Source organism: Procambarus clarkii, chromosome 9, assembly GCF_040958095.1.
Source record: "Procambarus clarkii isolate CNS0578487 chromosome 9, FALCON_Pclarkii_2.0, whole genome shotgun sequence".
NCBI classification, from domain to species: Eukaryota; Metazoa; Arthropoda; class Malacostraca; order Decapoda; family Cambaridae; genus Procambarus; species Procambarus clarkii.
Genome location: NC_091158.1, coordinates 28,378,269 through 28,399,065, shown reverse-complemented (window position 1 = coordinate 28,399,065; position 20,797 = coordinate 28,378,269). Strand labels below are relative to the sequence as shown.

At 43.3% G+C, this 20,797-nt stretch overlaps 1 protein-coding gene across 1 annotated transcript in view; it reads right to left on the bottom strand.

Annotated features, from left to right (window-relative positions):
* Positions 1-20,797, bottom strand: part of LOC123766095 (uncharacterized) — a 902,969-nt gene that overhangs the window by 701,116 nt on the left and 181,056 nt on the right. Inside the window, exon 4 of the mRNA XM_069321294.1 lies at positions 2,536-2,730. Within this exon, the coding sequence (XP_069177395.1) occupies positions 2,536-2,730 (195 nt within the window). The remainder of the gene's footprint in view (positions 1-2,535; positions 2,731-20,797) is intronic.

Genomic DNA, 20,797 nt, shown 5'->3' with positions numbered 1-20,797 from the left:
TATTAGGACCATGGGGGAGACAGTAGTGCAAATATTAGGACCATGGGGGAGAAAGTAGTGCCAATATTAGGACCATGGGAGAGACAGTAGTGCCAATATTAGGACCATGGGAGAGACAGTAGTGCCAATATTAGGACCATGGGGGAGACAGTAGTGCCAATATTAGGACCATGGGGGAGACAGTAGTGCCAATATTAGGACCATGGGGGAGACAGTAGTGCCAATATTAGGACCATGGGAGAGACAGTAGTGCCAATATTAGGACCATGGGGGAGACAGTAGTGCCAATATTAGGACCATGGGAGAGACAGTAGTGCCAATATTAGGACCATGGGGGAGACAGTAGTGCCAATATTAGGACCATGGGGGAGACAGTAGTGTCAATATTAGGACCATGGGGGAGACAGTAGTGCCAATATTAGGACCATGGGAGAGACAGTAGTGCCAATATTAGGACCATGGGGGAGAAAGTAGTGCCAATATTAGGACCATGGGGAGACAGTAGTGCCAATATTAGGACCATGGGGGAGAAAGTAGTGCCAATATTAGGACCATGGGGGAGAAAGTAGTGCCAATATTAGGACCATGGGGGAGAAAGTAGTGCCAATATTAGGACCATGGGGGAGAAAGTAGTGCCAATATTAGGACCATGGGGGAGAAAGTAGTGCCAATATTAGGACCATGGGGGAGAAAGTAGTGCCAATATTAGGACCATGGGGGAGACAGTAGTGCCAATATTAGGACCATGGGGGAGAAAGTAGTGCCAATATTAGGACCATGGGGGAGAAAGTAGTGCCAATATTAGGACCATGGGGGAGAAAGTAGTGCCAATATTAGGACCATGGGGGAGAAAGTAGTGCCAATATTAGGACCATGGGGGAGAAAGTAGTGCCAATATTAGGACCATGGGGGAGACAGTAGTGCCAATATTAGGACCATGGGGGAGAAAGTAGTGCCAATATTAGGACCATGGGGGAGAAAGTAGTGCCAATATTAGGACCATGGGGGAGAAAGTAGTGCCAATATTAGGACCATGGGGGAGAAAGTAGTGCCAATATTAGGACCATGGGGGAGAAAGTAGTGCCAATATTAGGACCATGGGGGAGAAAGTAGTGCCAATATTAGGACCATGGGGGAGAAAGTAGTGCCAATATTAGGACCATGGGGGAGACAGTATAAACACATAAAAATACTCACTACTGATGGGATAATTACATTTTATTGATAAATCAAGTTAACAAGCACTCTGGGTTCACAGAACATCACAAAGAATATAATATTCAATACAAAGTACCAAGAATCCTCCATAACACGAGAGCTGGAGAGGGAGGACTGGAAGGGCTTAGTGCAATGATAACCCTTCAAGCATGTGATTAAGGCGTTGAAAGCCAGAAGAGTGTATATAACATTAGGTAGTCAAGGTAACCAAAGTCCAGATGACTTCTTCAGGATAACTACTGCGGCAACATCTTCAGACATTTTAAGAGCACTGCAATCACCTTCAGTGGTTGATTGTTCAATACATCACTGAACAATATATGTAACAGATCTCTCACCCTGTCCGTAGAGGACAGACGGAAATATATATATGCTGGTTATCATTGTAAACATATGGCCACGTCTGTGGTAGGAAATAATTAACAAAAAAAAACATTGTAGTCAAGCAAGTCACTCTCACCTGCAACACTGTAACCAAGCATGTGACTCACCTGCAACACTGTAACCAAGCATGTGACTCACCTGCAACACTGTAACCAAGCATGTGACTCACCTGCAACACTGTAACCAAGCATGTGACTCACCTGCAACACTGTAACCAAGCATGTGACTCACCTGCAACACTGTAACCAAGCATGTGACTCACCTGCAACACTGTAACCAAGCATGTGACTCACCTGCAACACTGTAACCAAGCATGTGACTCACCTGCAACACTGTAACCAAGCATGTGACTCACCTGCAACACTGTAACCAAGCATGTGACTCACCTGCAACACTGTAACCAAGCATGTGACTCACCTGCAACATTGTAACCAAGCATGTGACTCACCTGCAACACTGTAATCAAGCATGTGACTCACCTGCAACATTGTAATCAAGCATGTGACTCACCTGCAACACTGTAATCAAGCATGTGACTCACCTGCAACACTGTAATCAAGCATGTGACTCACCTGCAACATTGTAATCAAGCATGTGACTCACCTGCAACACTGTAACCAAGCATGTGACTCACCTGCAACATTGTAATCAAGCATGTGACTCACCTGCAACATTGTAATCAAGCATGTGACTCACCTGCAACATTGTAATCAAGCATGTGACTCACCTGCAACATTGTAATCAAGCATGTGACTCACCTGCAACACTGTAACCAAGCATGTGACTCACCTGCAACATTGTAACCAAGCATGTGACTCACCTGCAACACCATATACACAACAAACAGTGACGCAGAACAACCTTTGTTGTGTTGCAGTGAATAGAGTAAATTATATCATAACATGAGAACCCACTTGTCTCCAAAGTACGTACTTCAGTGAGTGTGAAGCGCTGGTCGTGTAGCTTAGGATCCATGCTCAGGGCCGCAGACACAATGCTCCGGGCCAGGGAGTGAATGTGGGCAGTGCGCTGGGCACCAGGGTACTGCCCGGCCTCCTGCCCACCACACACTGCTCTTATGCTCCCACCATCCACCACCACCCACGTCTCAACCATCTCTGCTCCGTCCTGGGTCATGGGCACAAGTGGTAAACTATAACTGGGTCATGGGCACAAGTGGTAAACTGTAACTGGGTCATGGGCACAAGTGGTAAACTATAACTGGGTCATGGGCACAAGTGGTAAACTATAACTGGGTCATTAGCACAAGTGGTAAACTATAACTGGGTCATGGGCACAAGTGGTAAACTGTAACTGGGTCATGGGCACAAGTGGTAAACTATAACTGGGTCATGGGCACAAGTGGTAAACTATAACTGGGTCATGGACACAAGTGGTAAACTATAACTGGGTCATGGACACAAGTGGTAAACTATAACTGGGTCATGGGCACAAGTGGTAAACTGTAACTGGGTCATGGGCACAAGTGGTAAACTATAACTGGGTCATGGGCACAAGTGGTAAACTATAACTGTGTAATGGGCACAAGTGGTAAACTATAACTGGGTCATGGGCACAAGTGGTAAACTATAACTGTGTAATGGGCACAAGTGGTAAACTATAACTGGGTCATGGGCACAAGTGGTAAACTATAACTGTGTAATGGGCACAAGTGGTAAACTATAACTGGGTCATGGGCACAAGTGGTAAACTATAACTGTGTAATGGGCACAAGTGGTAAACTATAACTGGGTCATGGACACAAGTGGTAAACTATAACTGGGTCATGGGCACAAGTGGTAAACTATAACTGAGTCATGGACACAAGTGGTAAACTATAACTGGGTCATGGGCACAAGTGGTAAACTATAACTGGGTCATTAGCACAAGTGGTAAACTATAACTGGGTCATGGGCACAAGTGGTAAACTATAACTGGGTCATTAGCACAAGTGGTAAACTATAACTGGGTCATGGGCACAAGTGGTAAACTATAACTGGGCCATGGGCACAGGTTTTTGGAAATTTCCAACACTTAATTACTAAACCCTAGTATGATAGGAGATAATTCTTGTACTAGACATTATAATTTACTAACACTACCAACCAGTAGTATATAGATATTCAAATTATAGATTTGAGGTGTAGAACGCCCCATCCCTTCTAGAAATCATGGCCGAGGTGCTCCGTCAACCACTCGGCAAGAGGGGATAATTTCTACATATTAATGGATCGAATTGAATCCAGTCTCATTTACCTTTTTTAAGGATAATCGATTAGTAATAGATTTACTTTCATTTAATAATATATATGGCTATTAACTGGAAATAATTTATACAGTGTCGATCAGCTGTTCCGATAAATAAAAGGATTAACTTGATTTCCACTCTTAATATACTCGTGCGTTTAACGTCAGCTAAATTAATTGACTCGCACTACGAAATATAATATGCTGTCTTAATTATTATGACGTAAATAGCTGTCAACCACGTATCCATCCATTTGGAACCCTGTTTGAAATATTATAATTTATACCCAGAGTTCCAGCATTGGTGCGAGTGCGCATGTGCCATGGGATGGTAGGAAGAAAGAGGGACAGACTCGCCATGTTAAAAATCTTGTGTTTTGGATGTTCCGGAGCTGCACGAGAGTAATCGATCGAAATAAAGAGCATCCGTACTTTTGGGAGCATCTGATCGAGTGTACAGCCTCCACAATTTACGAACATCACGTTCGGCAGGACAAAGTACCTCAGTTGTATTTAATTTGGCCATTTTATGTACTATATTGTTGGTGTCCTGTCGTTACGTGGCGAGAGATAAAATAACCCCACGTAAGTGCTGATCTTACCCTCTAATTTCTTTAGATTATGCGATTGAATGCACAAATATAGAGTTTGGAGTGGCATGTCACGTGTCATTAGGGACGACTCACTCAGACAAGAATAAACGGGTTAACGCTGCCGGACATTATCTACGTTCATCTCTGGCAGCTAAGCTGTTTATATTATAGTTACATACATACATACATACATACATACATACATACATACATACATACATACATACATACATACATACATACATACATACATACAATGCCTAAAGCCACTATTACGCAAAGCGTTTCAGGCAGGAAAAACACTAAGGCTAAAACTTAATACTAACTTAGATTAAAGTATATATTGTGTTGAGAAAAAAATTGAAAAAGGGGGGGGGGAACATGGCAGAAAAAAGCGAAAATACAATTTGGTCAACAAACAGCATTGTTTAAAATCGTAGACATGGGTTGACATTTAGGGGTGACGTAGGTTACATTGAGTTAATTAGGTGGTACTTAGTTTTTATCTTAAACTGGTTGGGAGAGGTACAGTCTTTTACATAACTGGGAAGGTCATTCCACATTCGAGGTCCCTTGATTTGTAAAGCATTTCTAGTTTGACTAAGTCGTACTCTTGGAATATCAAATAAGTATTTGTTTCTGGTGTGGTGCTCATAGGATCTGTTACAACCTTCTAGGAAGCTTTTAAGGTCAGGATTGACATTACAGTTCAGCGTTTTATATATATAAAATACACATGAGAGGATGTGCAGTGACTTAATATCTAACATATTCAGAGATTTGAGTAAGGGTACCGAGTGATGTCTGGGGCCAGAGTTATATATTGTCCTAATAGCAGCTTTGTGTTGAGTAATTAGAGGACGTAAATGATTTTGGGTAGTAGAACCCCAAGCACAAATACCATAGTTGAGATAAGGATAGATGAGAGAGTAATAGAGTGTCACCAGGGCAGGGCGAGGTACATAATATCTGATCTTAGAAAGAATGCCAACAGTTTTTTAAACTTTTTTTAAACTTTTTTTATATATTTAGAATGTGTCCCTGGCAATTCAGCTTGCGGTCAATGAGAACGCCAAGGAATTTGCCATCTACTTTGTTACAAATTTGGGTATTGTTAATCCTGACATTTATTTGATTTGAGGATTTATTGCCAAACAAAATATAGAAAGTTTTGTCAATATTGAGGGTGAGTTTGTTGGCAGTTAGCCAGTGATGGACTTTATTTAACTCAGTATTCACTGTGACATTTAGAGCAAGGGGGTCAGGACTGGAGTAAATGAAGGTCGTGTCGTCAACAAATAGAATTGGTTTGAGATGTTGGGAGGCATTTGGGAGGTCATTAATGTAGATGAGAAAGAGGAGAGGGCCAAGTATGCTGCCCTGGGGAACACCAGTGTTGATGGGTAGGGTGGGAGAAATTGAATTATTCACAGAAACATATTGGAGCCTGTCAGTAAGGTAAGACTTTAGGTGAGTGTAGGGAGTGACCTCTGACTCCATAATGTTGTAATTTAAGAAGAAGGTTTTAGTGGTTGACAGTGTCAAAAGCCTTACGCAGGTCCACAAATAACCCAATTGGGAACTCATTTTTATAGTTAGCTAATAGATTTGTCTTCTCACTAGAATTTATCCATTTGAATGATTTATTTTATTATCAGAAGTGTATTAACTTCTTATTATCCGAAGTGTATTAGCTTCATATTGTTTACTCCTACAAAGTTGTAGGGCGTACGGAGTTAGTTCTGAATTGGCTTAATATTACAGTTCATTTCTCTAAATATATTTAATCACATTCATGCATTTATTATTGAAGATCCATAAGCCATTGGTTCTCTGATCTTTAACATTACTTTTGGTCCTTCGAAATATTTAATATAATTTCATTGTAGATCTAATTACTTCCCAACACAAGTTGTAAACTATTACTGGGTCATGGGCACAAGTGGTAAACTATAACTGGGACACGGACAGAAGTGGTAAATTACAACTTGGTCATGGGCACCAGTGGTAAGCTTGAAATGGGTCATGGGCACAAGTTGTAAGCTACAACAGCGCCTTGGAAATAAGTGTTAAACTATAACATGAATGATCACAAATTGTAGGTTACAGCTGGGTCATGGATACAGGTGGTAAACTAAGACTGCCTCATGGGCACAAGTGGAAACTATAACTGGGTCATTGGCACAAGTTTTAAGCTACTACTGGGTCATTGGCATAAGTGGTAAACTTCAACTGGGTTATGGGCACAAGTTGTAAACTATAACTGGGCCATGGGCACAAGTTGTAAACAATAACTGGGTCATGAGCACAAGTGGTAAACTATAACTAGGTCATGGGTGTAAGGGTATGGGTCTTCACCAGCTAAATCTTTTACTAGAGTGTGGACTGCACGAGCGCTGCCGTGCACCCATGTACGTAAATGACCGTGCACTTGGTCTAGGTTTGGTAACTTGTACACAAGACATCAAGTGCTTAGACTCGTTGGAGAGCCTAGGCCATCAGTATTCAAAATATGTTGCAATGGCCGTTGCAACACATTTGTGGAAATAGGTATAAAGTGTAGCAGTTTTTATTGTAAGCTTGGGTGAGTTCAGAAGTGTTCAAGGAAGACGGGAAATAGCAGTCACCCAAGCCGTTCCCATGGAAACCAATCCGTCTGCCGTGACGTCACCCCAGCGACCCTACCAAGGGGAAGCCGTGATTGGTTGAGGGCCTTAACCTTAGGTGCGCGCAACTGTAATTGGCTAGCTTGAGGAAGGAGGAGTAGGGCAGCATCTTCCCGCCATGGGCCCATGACGCCATTCTGCATCTAGCTACTGCCTGGGTTTGACGTAATCTTTGCTTAGTCGGCCGGCTAAGTAAAAGGCATCGTCGGCAGTAGCAACTCTTTATATTCTCACAATATCGATGTGTGTGTGTCCGTAGGGAGCGAGCAGAATCTGGGAACTCGTCATATTTGCGTGTATTACAAGAAAGTGTACAAGACTGGAAAAGTAGCAGTAGATAAACCATACTTGCAAGAGTAACGGACTGTATTCCGTGAATCCCCATCTCCAGTCATTATCAGACTTTATCTGATCTCCTGCTTAAGTTACTGAACAGTTGAGATATCTGGGATGATTTGCCAGTGTTCAAGGCAGTTTTTCCATTAGAAATTCGTTGGAATTTCGGTCCCAATCTGGGACATTGCCGTTCGACGTGTTTGCCGCCATTTTTGAGCAAATATGCTGCTTCGCCCTGAAGGAAGGACGAAGCCAGCAAGTGAGGGCGGGTACTATAGCTGTACCGAACCCTGTGTACTCCATCCAAGACCAGTCCTAGCCTAAGCCGTGCCATCTTGGGAGGCTGACCGCCGCTGATCTTCAAGACTACAGTGCTTCAGTTTTCATGTTTACATGTGGTAGTATGTCTGTAGGCTTGCCTGTGTCATTGAGTACCCCTTGTGTTGCATTGGTGATTATTATTTCTAACCCTGATTCGAGCAAGTGCAGAGCGCGTGAGATTTTATCGATTTAAGGTCTTGACAGTCAAGGAGGGCTTGAAATGAGTGTATGTCCTCACCTATTTGTACTCACCTATTTGTGCTTGTATGGTTGAGCTCTGGCTCTTTGGTCCTGCCTCTCGACTGTCAATCAACTGGTGTACAGGTTCCTGAGCCTATTGGGCTCTATCATATCTACACTTGAAACTGTGTATGGAGTCAGCCTCCACCACATCACTGCCTAATGCATTCCATTTGTTAACTACTCTGACACTAAAAAAAATCTTTCTAATATCTCTGTGGCTCATTTGGGCACTCAGTTTTCACCTGTGTCCCCTAGTGCGTGTACCCCTTGCGTTAAATAGCCAGTGCTTATCTACCCTGTCAATTCCTCTGAGAATCTTGTACGTGGTGATCATATCCCCCTTAACTCTTCTATCTTCTAGCGACGTGAGGTTTAATTCCCGTAGTCTCTCCTCATAGCTCATACCTCTCAGCCCGGGTACTAGTCTGGTGGCAAACCTTTAAACCTTTTCCAGTTTGGTCTTATGCTTGACTAGATATGGACAACATGCCGGGGCTGCATACTCTACAATTGGTCTTACATAGGTGGTATACAAAGTTCTGAATGATTCCTTGCACAAGTGTCTAAATGCCGTTCTTATGTTAGCCAACCTGGCATATGCTGCTGATGTTATCCTTTTGATATGGGCTTCAGGGGACAGGTCTGGCGTGATATCAACCCCCCAGGTCTTTCTCTCTGACGCTTGAAGAATTTCATCTCCCAAATGATACCTTGTAACTGGCCTCCTGCTCCCTACACCTATCTTCTTTACATTACATTTGCTTGGGTTAAACTCTAACAACCATTTGTTCGACCATTCCTTTAGTTTGTTTAGGTTTTCTTGAAGCCTCAAGCAGTCCTCCCCTGTCTTAATCCTTCTCATAATTTTGGCATCGTCAGCAAACATTGAGAGGAATGAGTCTATACCCTCCGGGAGATCGTTTACGTATATCCGAAACAGGATAGGTCTGAGTACAGAGCCTTGTGGGACTCCACTGGTGACTTCACGCCATTCTGAGGCCTAACCCCTTACTTTAACTCTCTGCTTCCTATTGCTTAGGTATTTCCTTATCCACTGGAGCACTTTCCCAGTTACTCCTGCCTGTCTCTCCAGCTTATGTTCCAGCCTCTTATGGGAGACTGTATCAAAGGTTTTCCGACAGTCCAAAAAAATGCAGTCCGCCCAGCCTTCTCTTGTTTAATCTTTATCACCTGATCATAGAATTCTGTTAAGCCAGTAAAGCAAGATTTACCCTCCCTGAGCCCATGTTGTCGATTTGTCACGAAGTCCCTTCTCTCCAGATGTGTTACTAGATTTTTCTCACGATCTTCTCCATCACTTTGCATGGTATACAAGTTAAGGACACTGGCCTGTAGTTCAGTGCCTCGTGACACTGAACTACAGTATCAACCCGTAGTTGAAATCCCCCATGTCCAGATCCTTTCCTACTAGCGAGAGATGCTGTTCTCTCTATTATGTTAATGGTGGCCATGTTGTTTCTATCATATTCCTGTCTGGGTCTTCTGTCATTTAATAGGGGGTATATATGACTGCGACTACAATTTTTTGTCCTCCAGTTGCTATTGCACCTGTTAAATAGTCACTGAAACCTTCACAGCCCTGAATAACCATTTCCTCAAAATCCCAGCCTTTTCTTACCAGCAGAGCTACACCACCACCACCTCTTCTCTTCCTTCTCTCTCTTTCCTCACAACACAATAGTCCTGTGGAAACACTGCATTTGTTGTGGTTTTCGTTAGCTTTATTTCTGTGAGTGCTATTATGTCTGGGTTTTCTTCAAGTACCCATTCTCCAAGTTCATTTTTTTTATTTGTAATCCCATCTATGTTAGTGTACATTACCTTGAGACTCACTTTCTTCTGTCCCATCCCATGTTCCCTTCTTGGTGAGCGTTCTGCTGATGGGGGAAGCTGTTTCATGGGCGTGAGGATTTGTGGGGTGGGCAACGGGGTCTCAGAGGATATTGGATTGAGGGGTGGGGGGGGGGGCTCAAGTGAAGGGGGACAGGGAGGGTATGGGATGAAGGGGGAGGGAGGACAGGGAGGGAAAGGGGGGGGGGAAGTGGGATATGGTGGGAGTAGGGGAGGGGAAGCAGGGTGGGAGTGGGGGGAGGGAGAGGTGGCTGAATATTTGAGTGGGGGCAGGGAGGGTTCGGGGTAGGGTAGGTTTCTATGCAGAGGAGGGTGGTGAAGTTGCCCTCCCCTCTGTTGTTACTGGGTTGCTGGTTGTGGGTTCCCCCCTCACCCCTGGGAATGTTGGGCTGGGAGCTGTGTTTTCCTTGGTTTTCTCCTCTCGCCCGGCGTTTCTGTCTTGCTTCTGCAGCCATGGTTCGCTCCTCCCTCGTCATGTCCCTCTGCAGAAATACTTTTTTGAATTCTCCCACATACTGCAGATGGCTCTTCCTTGTTAGAATCTTCTCCTTTGTGGCCTCGTTTGCAAATACTATCTTTAACACACGGTCTCTGTCCTTGTTGTACCAGCCCATCCTGAAAACTTTCTCAATTCTATGTTCAGTCCCTTCCATCTCTAGCCTCCTTAGTATTTCATTCGCTGCTGCTGTCCTTACCATTCCATTCTGTCCTATTAGAGCCTTCCATGTCTTTAATACCCACAGCTACCACTGATCTTTTTCTTTCCAGCAGTTGACTAGTGGCCTTTGCTGCTTCCTGTCATGGCTACCTCCCTCACTGTGGACATTATTTCCTTGTTCTTTTTAGCATTTATACAAATGTTGCTTGTACTATGGCAGTCCCTTCCAATGTACCATTTTCATCTTTTCTTTGGATGATTATCTGAGGTCTCGGTATTGTTCTCTTTAAATGTTTTAATCTCCTCTTTTGCTGTAGTCAGCTCGCTTTGCAGATTCCTTATTGTATTATTCATTTCCTGCATCTCCCTTCAGATATCCTCCAAAACCTGGGCAAACAGTTCCATCATTTGGTCACATTAACTTTTCCCTGTTCTCTTGGAAGTCCCCGCTGCCTTGTTTGTCCCTATTTTTACTATGTCTTGATAGGGTTTGCCAGGAGAGGGGCAGAGAGGGAGAGAGAGAGAGATAGAGAGAGAGAGAGAGAGAGAGAGAGAGAGAGAGAGAGAGAGAGAGAGAGAGAGAGAGAGAGAGAGAGAGAGAGAGAGAGAGAGAGAGAGAGAGAGAGAGGGGGGAGAGAGAGAGCAAGAGAGAGAGAGAGATTGGAGACCAAGAGAGAGAGAGAGAGAGAGAGAGAGAGAGGGGAGGGAGAGAGCAAGAGAGAGAAGAGAGAGAGAGAGAGAGAGAGAGAGAGAGAGAGAGAGAGAGAGAGAGAGAGAGAGAGAGAGAGAGAGAGAGAGAGAGAGAGAGAGAGAGAGAGAGAGAGAGAGAGACATAGAGAGAGAGAGAGAGAGAGGGAGAGAGAGAGAGAGAGAGAGAGAGAGAGAGAGAGAGAGAGAGAGAGAGAGAGAGAGAGAGAGAGAGAGAGAGAGAGAGAGAGAGAGAGAGAGAGAGAGAGAGAGTGTGAATGGGAGAGTGAGAAGAGAGAGGGAGAGGAGGAGGGTGGCTGATATTAGTATGGTCAAACCTATCACCAAGGTGCCTGGTCCTATTTTTGATAGATGTGTGTGTGTGTGTGTGTGTGTGTGTGTGTGTGTGTGTGTGTGTGTGTGTGTGTGTGTGTGTGTGTGTGTGTGTGTGTGTGTGTGTGTGTGTGTGTGTGTGTGTGTGGCGGAGGGATACGGGTGAGGAGGTGTGGAAACGTGTGGGGGGGGGGGGAGGTTCTGGAGGCGACTACTTTCTCACTTATGTATGAAAAAACTAGTCCCAAATGAGCCGTATATTTCTGGAGATTCGTTTGAGTAATTTAGATTATATCCAAGCCTAAATTTTATACTCAATGAACACTGGACACCATTAGATTGACACAAAAGGGTGAAGGTGAAATTGGATATAAGAAAGTGAGCTTTAAGGTAATGTACTCAAACACTGATGAGATCACCAATAAAGCAAGTGAACTGCCAAAAAGGGTGCAAGAAGAAAACCCTGATGTAATAGGACTCACGGAAACAAAATTGTCAGGAGTCATAAAAGATGCTGTGTTTCCAAAGTACTACTATATAGTAAGGAAAGAGAGGGAAGGGAGAGGAGGTGGAGAAGCGGTCCTGCTGATAAGGAAGGACTTATCTTGAAGAGATAAGTCCTAAGATAAGACTTCCATGAAGAGATGGAAATTCTGGATTGTGACGGATTCAAAGATTACATAACAGGAAGTATAACAATGGGTGGACCTAAGATAATAGTGGCAGTCATTTACAACCCGCCCCTAAATGACAGAAGACCTAGACAGGAGTTTGATAGGAACAACATGGCAACATTAATATAATAGAGAGAGCAGCTTCAGTTGCCTGCAGGAATGGCTCAAAACTCTTAATCATGGGCGATTTCAACCATGGAAAGATAAACTGGGAGAATGGGGACCAACATGGTGGTGCAGATACGTGGAGAGCTAAACTCTTGGAAGTGGCAACAAGGAACTTTCTGAGAAAGCGAGTCAAGGAACCCACAAAAGTGAGAGGCAATGATGAACCAGCTAGACTCGACTTGATATTCACCCTGAATGAGTCAGAAATAAGGGAAGTCAAAGTTGAAGCCCCCATAGGAATGAGTGACCATAGTGTACTGACTTTTTAGTACTTGGTGGAGGCTTGGATAACCTATCCAAGGATGGGATCGGAGGGAAATAGACTAAATTACCGAAGAGGAAAATATGACGAGATGAGGAACTTCCTCAGGGGAATACCATGGGAAACAGAACTTAGAGAAAAGAATGTGCAGGACATGATGGATTTTGTCACCCAGAAGTGCCAGGAAGCTGCAGACAGGTTTATCCCTGTCCAAAATGAGAAAAACGAAAAACAACAGAAAAACCCATGGTTCAACCAGGAATGCAAGGTAGCGAAGCAACTGAGTAAAAGAACATGGAGAAACTACAGAAATAGCAGAACACCGGAGAGCAGGGAGAGATACCAGAGGGCCAGAAATGAGTACCTCAGAGTGAGGAGGAAAGCAGAGAGACAGTTTGAAAATTACATTGCATGTAAAGCCAAGACCCAACCAAAGCTGCTCCACAGCCACATCAGGAGGAAAACAGCAGTGAAGGAACAAGTGATGAAACTGCGAAAAGGGGAGAACAGATACACAGAGAATGACAAGGAGGTGTGTGAAGAACTCGACAAAAGATTCCAGGAGGTCTTCACAATAGAACAAGGAGGAGCCCCTGCACTAAATGAGGAGGAGGCAAACCAAGCAACCATGGAGGAATTTGACTTCACCTGTGATGAGGTCAAAAGGTGTCTGCTAGAGCTGGATGTGACAAAGGCTGTTGTGCCTGACAGAATCTCACCATGAATACTAAAGGAAGGTGCAGAAGCACTAAGTGTGCCATTCTCTATGGTGTATAACAGGTCACTGGAAACAGGAGACTTACCAGAAAGTTGGAAGACAGCTAACGTAGTCCCAATATGCAAGAAGGTTGACAGGCAAGAGGCACTGAACTACAGGCCAGTTTCCCTAACTTGTATACCATGGAGAAGATCGTGAGGAAAAGACTCGTAGAGCATCTGGAGGGAAATAACTTTGTAACGCACCACCAACATGGGTTCAGGGATGGTAAATCGTGCCTCACAGGTTTAATAGAATTCTATGACCAGACAACAAAAATTAGGCAGGAAAGAGAAGGGTGGGCCGACTGCATTTTCCTGGACTGCTAAAAAGCCTTTGACACAGTACCCCATAAAAGGCTGTTAAAAAATTTGGGGCAACAGGCAGGAGTAAAAGGGAAGGTGCTCCAGTGGATAAAGGAATACTTAAAAAACAGGAAACAGCGAGTAACGGTGAGGGGGGAGACATCAGAGTGACGAGATGTCACCAGCGGAGTCCCACCGGGCTCAGTACTTGGATCCATCCTGTTTCTAATATATGTAAACGATCTTCCGGAGGGTATAGACTCGTTCCTCTCAATGTTTGTTGATGATGCAAAAATTATGAGAAGAATCAAGACGGATAAAGATAGGCAGAGACTACAGGGTGACCTGGACAAACTAGAGGAATGGTTAAAAAAATGGCTGCTAAAGTTTAACTCAGGAAAGTGTAAGGTAATGAAATTAGGCGAAGGGAGCAGGAGGCTGAACACAAGGTATCATCTGGGAGGTGAAATCCTGCAAGAGTCAAATTGAGAGAAAGATCGGTGGATTGATATCACACCGAACCTGTCCTCAGAGGCCCACATTAAAAAAATATCATCAGCGGCATATGCTAGACTGGCCAACATAAGAACTGCCTTTAGAAACTTGTGTAAGGAATCGTTCAGGACCCTGTATACCATTTATGTAATACCAATCCTGGAGTATGCAGCTCCAGCCTGGAGTCCATACCTAGTTAAACTCAAGACAAAGTTAGAGAAGATTCAGCGGTATGCCACCAGGCTCATCCTGGAACTGAGAGAAATGAGCTACGAGGAAAGGCTAAAGGAGCTGAACCTCACATCCCTAGAAAACACAGGAGTAAGGGGAGACATGATAACCACCTACAAAATTTTCAGGGGAATTGACAGGGTGGACAAAGACAAACTCTTCAGCACGGGTGGGACACGAAAAATGGGACAAAGGTGGAGACTTAGTACCCAAATGAGCCACAGAGACGTTAGAAAGATTTTTTTCAGTGTCAGAGTAGTTAATAAATGGAATGCACTAGGAAGTGATGTGGTGGAGGCTGACTCCATACACAGTTTTAAATGTAGATATGATAGAGTCCAGTAGGCTCAGGAATCTGTACACCAGTTGATTGACAGTTGAGAGGCGGGATTTAAGAGCCAAAGCTCAACCCCCGAAAGCACAATTAGGTGAGTACAATAAGGTGAGTACAAGAGACTGACACTTACTGGCCACTTCAACCCCCAAGTGCACAATAGGGGAGTTTATGGAGCAATCCGCGTTCTGTAGGCCTTGTTTGCGCTCGCACCGCTGCCAGGCGCCAGGTTTCCTCCGTGACACTGATGTCATACTCCTTGACTACTTGCTACTTTGCACTATCAGACACAGTCACTGAAACAACTATTTCCTATCCGAAGTGTTACACTTCGTAATACAGTTCCGCAATGGTTTTCCTCGGTATCACTCAGATGTCACGAGTTATGAATACTTTTTCTAGGAGCGCATCAACAACGTGACCCTACCCTACCGCGTACCGGCTCTGTGGTACGTGCCGACGTGTGTGTGTGTAAGCGTTTGGTCACACAGGAAACACATTCAGCTGTGCTTGACCTACCTGTCAAGTCGGACAGGTAGGGTTGTTGTGTTATAGATTCAGCTACTCGGAACAAGTTCCAAGTAGCACGGGCTATGGTGTGCCCATAACTTACCTGGCACAGGAGCGGGGCAAGTAGGACGGGCTATGGTGAGCCCGTAGTGGACTTACCTGGCACAGGAGTGGTGCCTCCAGGTAGAGTTGTTGTTTCAGGTTTAGCTACTCAGAACGAAGTGTCCATATAGCACGGGCTATGGTGAGCCCGTAATTGAGTTCGGTTATTCGCGATAACCTTGTTACTGTGATATTTGGGTCTAAGTTAAAAATGGAGGACGGGATTCCTCCTTTTTCCCTGTTTATTTCGCGATTCTGTTTTAGTGTACTGGTTTTAGTCTTGCTTTATTACCATTATCTTGGTGGCGGATGTAGATGCAGAATGCTCACTAGTGAGTCCCATTCCTCAACGGCTTTTCTAATAATTGTAGTCGCTGTGGAATGTGCATCTAATCCAGCTGCTGTCGTTGGATTAATGTTGAGTTTGATGCGCAGGGCTTCAGTAGCTTCACATTCCAGTAAGTAGTGCAAAAATGGCGCCTCTGCTTCTGTTTCACAGATGTGACACTCTTTAACTATTGGCTTCATTACCTCCCAGCAGCACTTGTAACCAAGTCTGAGTCTGTGTATGGCTACTGCAATGTCTCCCAATATCTTTTTGCCAGGCTTGAAAGAGGAGTAACCAGTGGCTTGTTCGTACCATATCACAGTGGATCTTCCTTCCGCTACTTTGGCTCTGTGGCGACTGAGAATATTTTTTCTTGATTTGCCCCTTAATCTTTGAGAAACTTGGAGGTATTTGAACCTATACAACAGGTAGAGCAGTGACAGTTTTTGCTAGTGAGACTGCCTTTTCATTACCATCTATGCCAATGTGACTCGGTATCCAATTTAGGGTGATTGACAACCCTAGATTATGGGCTTCTTTTCCTATATGTTGAATTTCTGTGAGGAGTTGTATATTATCTCTGTGCTAACTGGATAACAATGCCTGGAGCGAAGATTTAGAGTCGGTATGAATGATGACATCACATAAATTATTCTCAATTGTATAGTTTATTGCCTCCTTCAGGGCATATAAATCTGTTTGCAATGTTGAGCACCCACTATTCATGCTCCAGTAAGCTTCATGGTTGGTAGTGTAAACTGCTGCCCCAGCAGAACCTCTTTCTTGATCAACTGATCCGTCTGTGAAGATGTGAGTCGTTGTGGGTCTAGAGATAGTTTCCATTTGTTGTTCTATTACTTCCTTGAGCCTCTGCGGGTCACATGCTGATTTTTTAACTGGTAATCCTTCAATGATTATCTTTAGATTCGATTCTTCCCATGGAGAAGGCTGCCGAAACTGTTGATATGGTCAACAGATATGGTTGATATGGTTGATATGATTCCCCTTTGTTTTTAATAATCCATTTCAGGTCCACTTTCTTTAGAATCTTGACGAGATTATCCATCCATGAGCTTGTTCTATATTGTAGGTTTTTCTGAAAGGATCTCTGTATACTGTCTTTGATTGACAGTCTGGCGGTTGTTCCAATAAGTTTTGCTGTTATGGTGGCTATCCTTTGTTTCATCCTGTTTTCTAATGCTGGTAATTGGTTTCCATTCTAAGGTTCTCTCTACGCGTCCATATAGGTGCTCCAAGCATTGTTCTCAGAGCATCATTTTGAGACACTTCCAGTTTTTCCCATTGGTTATCACTGAGGGATGTAAGAGCAGGAGCAGCATAGTCGATGAGTGACCTAACTGCTTGAATGTAGTACATTTTGAGTATTTGTAGAGATGCACCCTCTATAAGACTGGTCAGGGAGCGCAAAGCTGAGTTTCTGGCTTTACAGCGTTGCCGAAGATATTCAATTTCTTGAGTGAATTTCAACTGGTTATCTATTATGACTCCTAGGTATTGAAAAGAGGTAACCCACTCAATTTCTTGTACATGTATTGCGAGTCTGATGTCTTGAGTTCTCTTTTTAACTGCCATAGCTTTTGCTTTATTGCTGTTTATTTTCACTGCTATGCGTTCCGCTTCCCTGCTGATAATATCTAGGCAATTTTGTGCATGGTTCCTCGCGCCTTTGCCATTGATGATGACCACAAAGTCGTCTGCATAGTTAAGAAGTTTAGCTTTTGGTAGCTTGAGCTTCATGAATTGTTCCATGAGACAGTTGAAGAGGAAGGGGCTTAGTATTCCTCCCTGAGGAGTTCCATTTTCCAGCCTTTTTGAGGTCGATGTTTTTCTTTGGAATTTGACTTTAGCTTCTCGGTTAAGCAGGCTTCCTTTGGCAAAGGCAAGAGCGTGTCCTTTGATTTTCTTATCCACAAGGCAGCACTGTTGGATATTTCCAACACCGAATTCAACATTGTTGTATTCTCATTACTTATTACTAACCATACTAATTATTGTAGTAAGTAAAATTAACAACACGTAGAATTCTCATGTACTAATAATTTCATCTGTACAGTAGGTTAGAATTCTCACGTCACCTGACGCCAGTATTGCGTCAGATTTCCTTACAGTAAACACATTATATCCAATGTGTGTGAGAATTAAATTCGATTCTCCATAATTAAAGCATTCTGTATGATAACTAATTGCAAACGAATTGATCTCTAACTAAAAGCCGAATAGAGCGTTGGAATCATAGCGTCTATCTCGTGATAAAGTTAACGTCACCAGTGAATGCCATGGGGAGACATTAATTCCTCTCCCTTATATATTTACTATTCTTAAATTGGTAAATAACAATATTTTCTTCCTCTAAATAATAAACCCGTCCAGTCTTCAACGTTTCAAGCGTAAATGCGAGAAATATTAATGTTCGAGACAATAATTTGTTTTATGAACGCGGACTCGGCGTGGGTAAAGGAAGGCCAGCTCAGTACACGTGGAGAGCCGCTCAGAGGCAGACCTGCGCTTACCGTACTCATAAGAAGACGCCATTGCCCAGCAAATAGGGCAGGCGTTATCCATCCTCAGATGAAAGTCGCCACTGTGAGGCGTGAATAACCTTGCAGATAGTATCTTCAGCTGGTGCTGGTGTCGAATAAGGAGCACTTTGACTTGGTTCTTGACGACACGTGACCGGCCAGCGAAGCGCGTCACTATCCAGGATAGGGTTAACCAGAGCCTGGGACGCGAAGCACGGCAATCTTAATACTTATACAGTGCCCACAGCTAAGTATATTCCTTTATGTGATGCATCAGGTAAAAGGTTTAATAGTAGCAGGGTGATTGTCCGTTATGACGCACGATAACATCTAATAACAGGTGATTAAAATTTATCACCTGTAACTCTTAATTTTCTTGAATATATAGATACAGTAGGTAAATCAGTTGCTACTGTAAAATATTTGTCTTGCAGCACGAGAGAAGAATTCTCCATGCTGCCTCCTCCCATGTTAACCCGTTCCACTCGTCAGTCGACCGAGTCCAGAGAATAAGAGGAACTTCCATGGCTTTCTAAAGGAATCTTTATTAAGCTAAGATTTCTTTCCTTTTATGATTCTATTGCAATTTCTTGTGTGCAGAATTCTTTGGGATTGATATGTGGTTTACTGTAACTCATTACTATGCTCATAATCTATGTTCCCCTTTATGGTAATGATATCAGTTTCAATATTATTTTATAGGATTAGATTATTATTAATTGAATTAGTGAACGAACCACACTATTTCCTGGACGTACTTACCTCCAGTAATAACCCCCCAATGTAGGTGTTTGAGGTTTGTTTCATTTAATAATACAGCCCATTAATTATTTCTATGATCATATTTTCTAGTTTTGTCCATAGTTACTGGTTTCATCTAGGAATTATCTAATGATCAGAAATTCTCAGTTTCCCTCTTTACTATAAAAGCGGGTGGTCCTTCGTAATTTAATTTACTACATTAATATTTAAATAATCATGTTCAAGCCCCAAATATCCCACAAGCACAGTGTAGCTGGAGCACTGGCTAACTCGAAGGTTTTTTCAAGGTCTAGAAAAATAAGGATTCCAGGTTTGTCATTGATTTGATCCAGGAGGGAGGTAAGGCATTCTGTGGTTCCAACACCTTTTCTGTAAACAAACATATTTTGGTGTAGTGGATTGGCTTTCCATTCAATTCGATTAAGGGCCATTCTTTCTGCAGTTTTGGCCAGACAGCTTGTTAATGAGATGGGTCTTGGATTTCCTGGGTCCTTAGGTTTTGGAATGGGAACTATAATTGCTCTGTTCCAAGAGAGTGGACGAGTTCTTGTCACCCATACTCTGTTGATGAGATTCAAGAAGGCTTCTTTGCCTTTTTCTCCTAGCTTGGCTAGCATGTTGTAAGTGATTTTGTCCTCGCCTGGAGCTGTATTTTTAGTTTTCATTGTAGCACTTCTGAGTTCTTTCAGATTGAAAAGTTGGTCTAGTTCGTCAGGTAAGGCTAAAGCATCATCTATTTTTTTCCATCTTGCTGCTTGAAGTCTTTGTTAGTGAGTCAGAGTTGCTTGAGGAAGTTGAGTTAAACTGGCTCTTGAAGCAAATAGATTTGCTAGCCTTTCTGCTTCTTGCTCTGGATGAACATGGTGCGGCGGAGCAGGAGGCGATTTTCCTTTGGCCTTGTTGATCTGCCTCCAGATGTCGCCCAAGGATGTATGCTGATTTAGCTTGGCACACCACTCGAGCCATTTTTCTTCTCTGATTTTTGCGGTTTCTTCGTGCACATGATCTCGGACAGCTCTAAGAAGTCCTGGATTAGCTTCGGTTCTATCTCTTCTGAAATTCTTTCATGCACGATTTAGTCTGTTATGTAGCTCTTTGATCCTATCACAGTAATACCAATGGTCCTTATGTTGTTGGGTAATTGTTTTCCTCTTGGGGATGGCGTGATTTGCTGCTCTATGTATTGCATTTACTAAATATTTTTCCATTTCTTCGGTGTTGTCAGGAGGAGTGTTGTTTTTGTCCCAAGTTTCGAGAGCTTCCTGAAACTTCGTCCAATCTGCTTTGATAAAGTCCCATCTGGGCTCGGGAGGTGGAGGTCTAGGAGGTAGTGCTATATTAATAACTTTTTGTAGCAAAGTGGTCACTGGTCAAAACATGATCAACTGACCAATGACACAACTCATAAATACTGGTGGAAACAAACGTGAGATCCAACTTTCCCCCACCAGTGTGGGTTGGTTCCGTCGAATTAAGCAGACTGATTTCCGGCACTTCATCCAAAAGATGTTCAATATGTCTTTCGTTGGCGTCGGTTCTTGGTGAATCAAGTAGTAATTCACTATGAGCGTTGAAGTCGCCAGGGATGATAGTAGGTGTTGTGACTGCTATTTCAAAGATTGCTGAGAGATCCATGTCGCGTTCTCTATGGCTCTTGTATACAATGAAGACGGACAGCATTGAGTTCCTCATAGTGAGATTAATACCCATAATTTCGACGTTCTCGCCACATTTGGGCAGGTCTGTGATTACCGTGGCATTGATATGATTT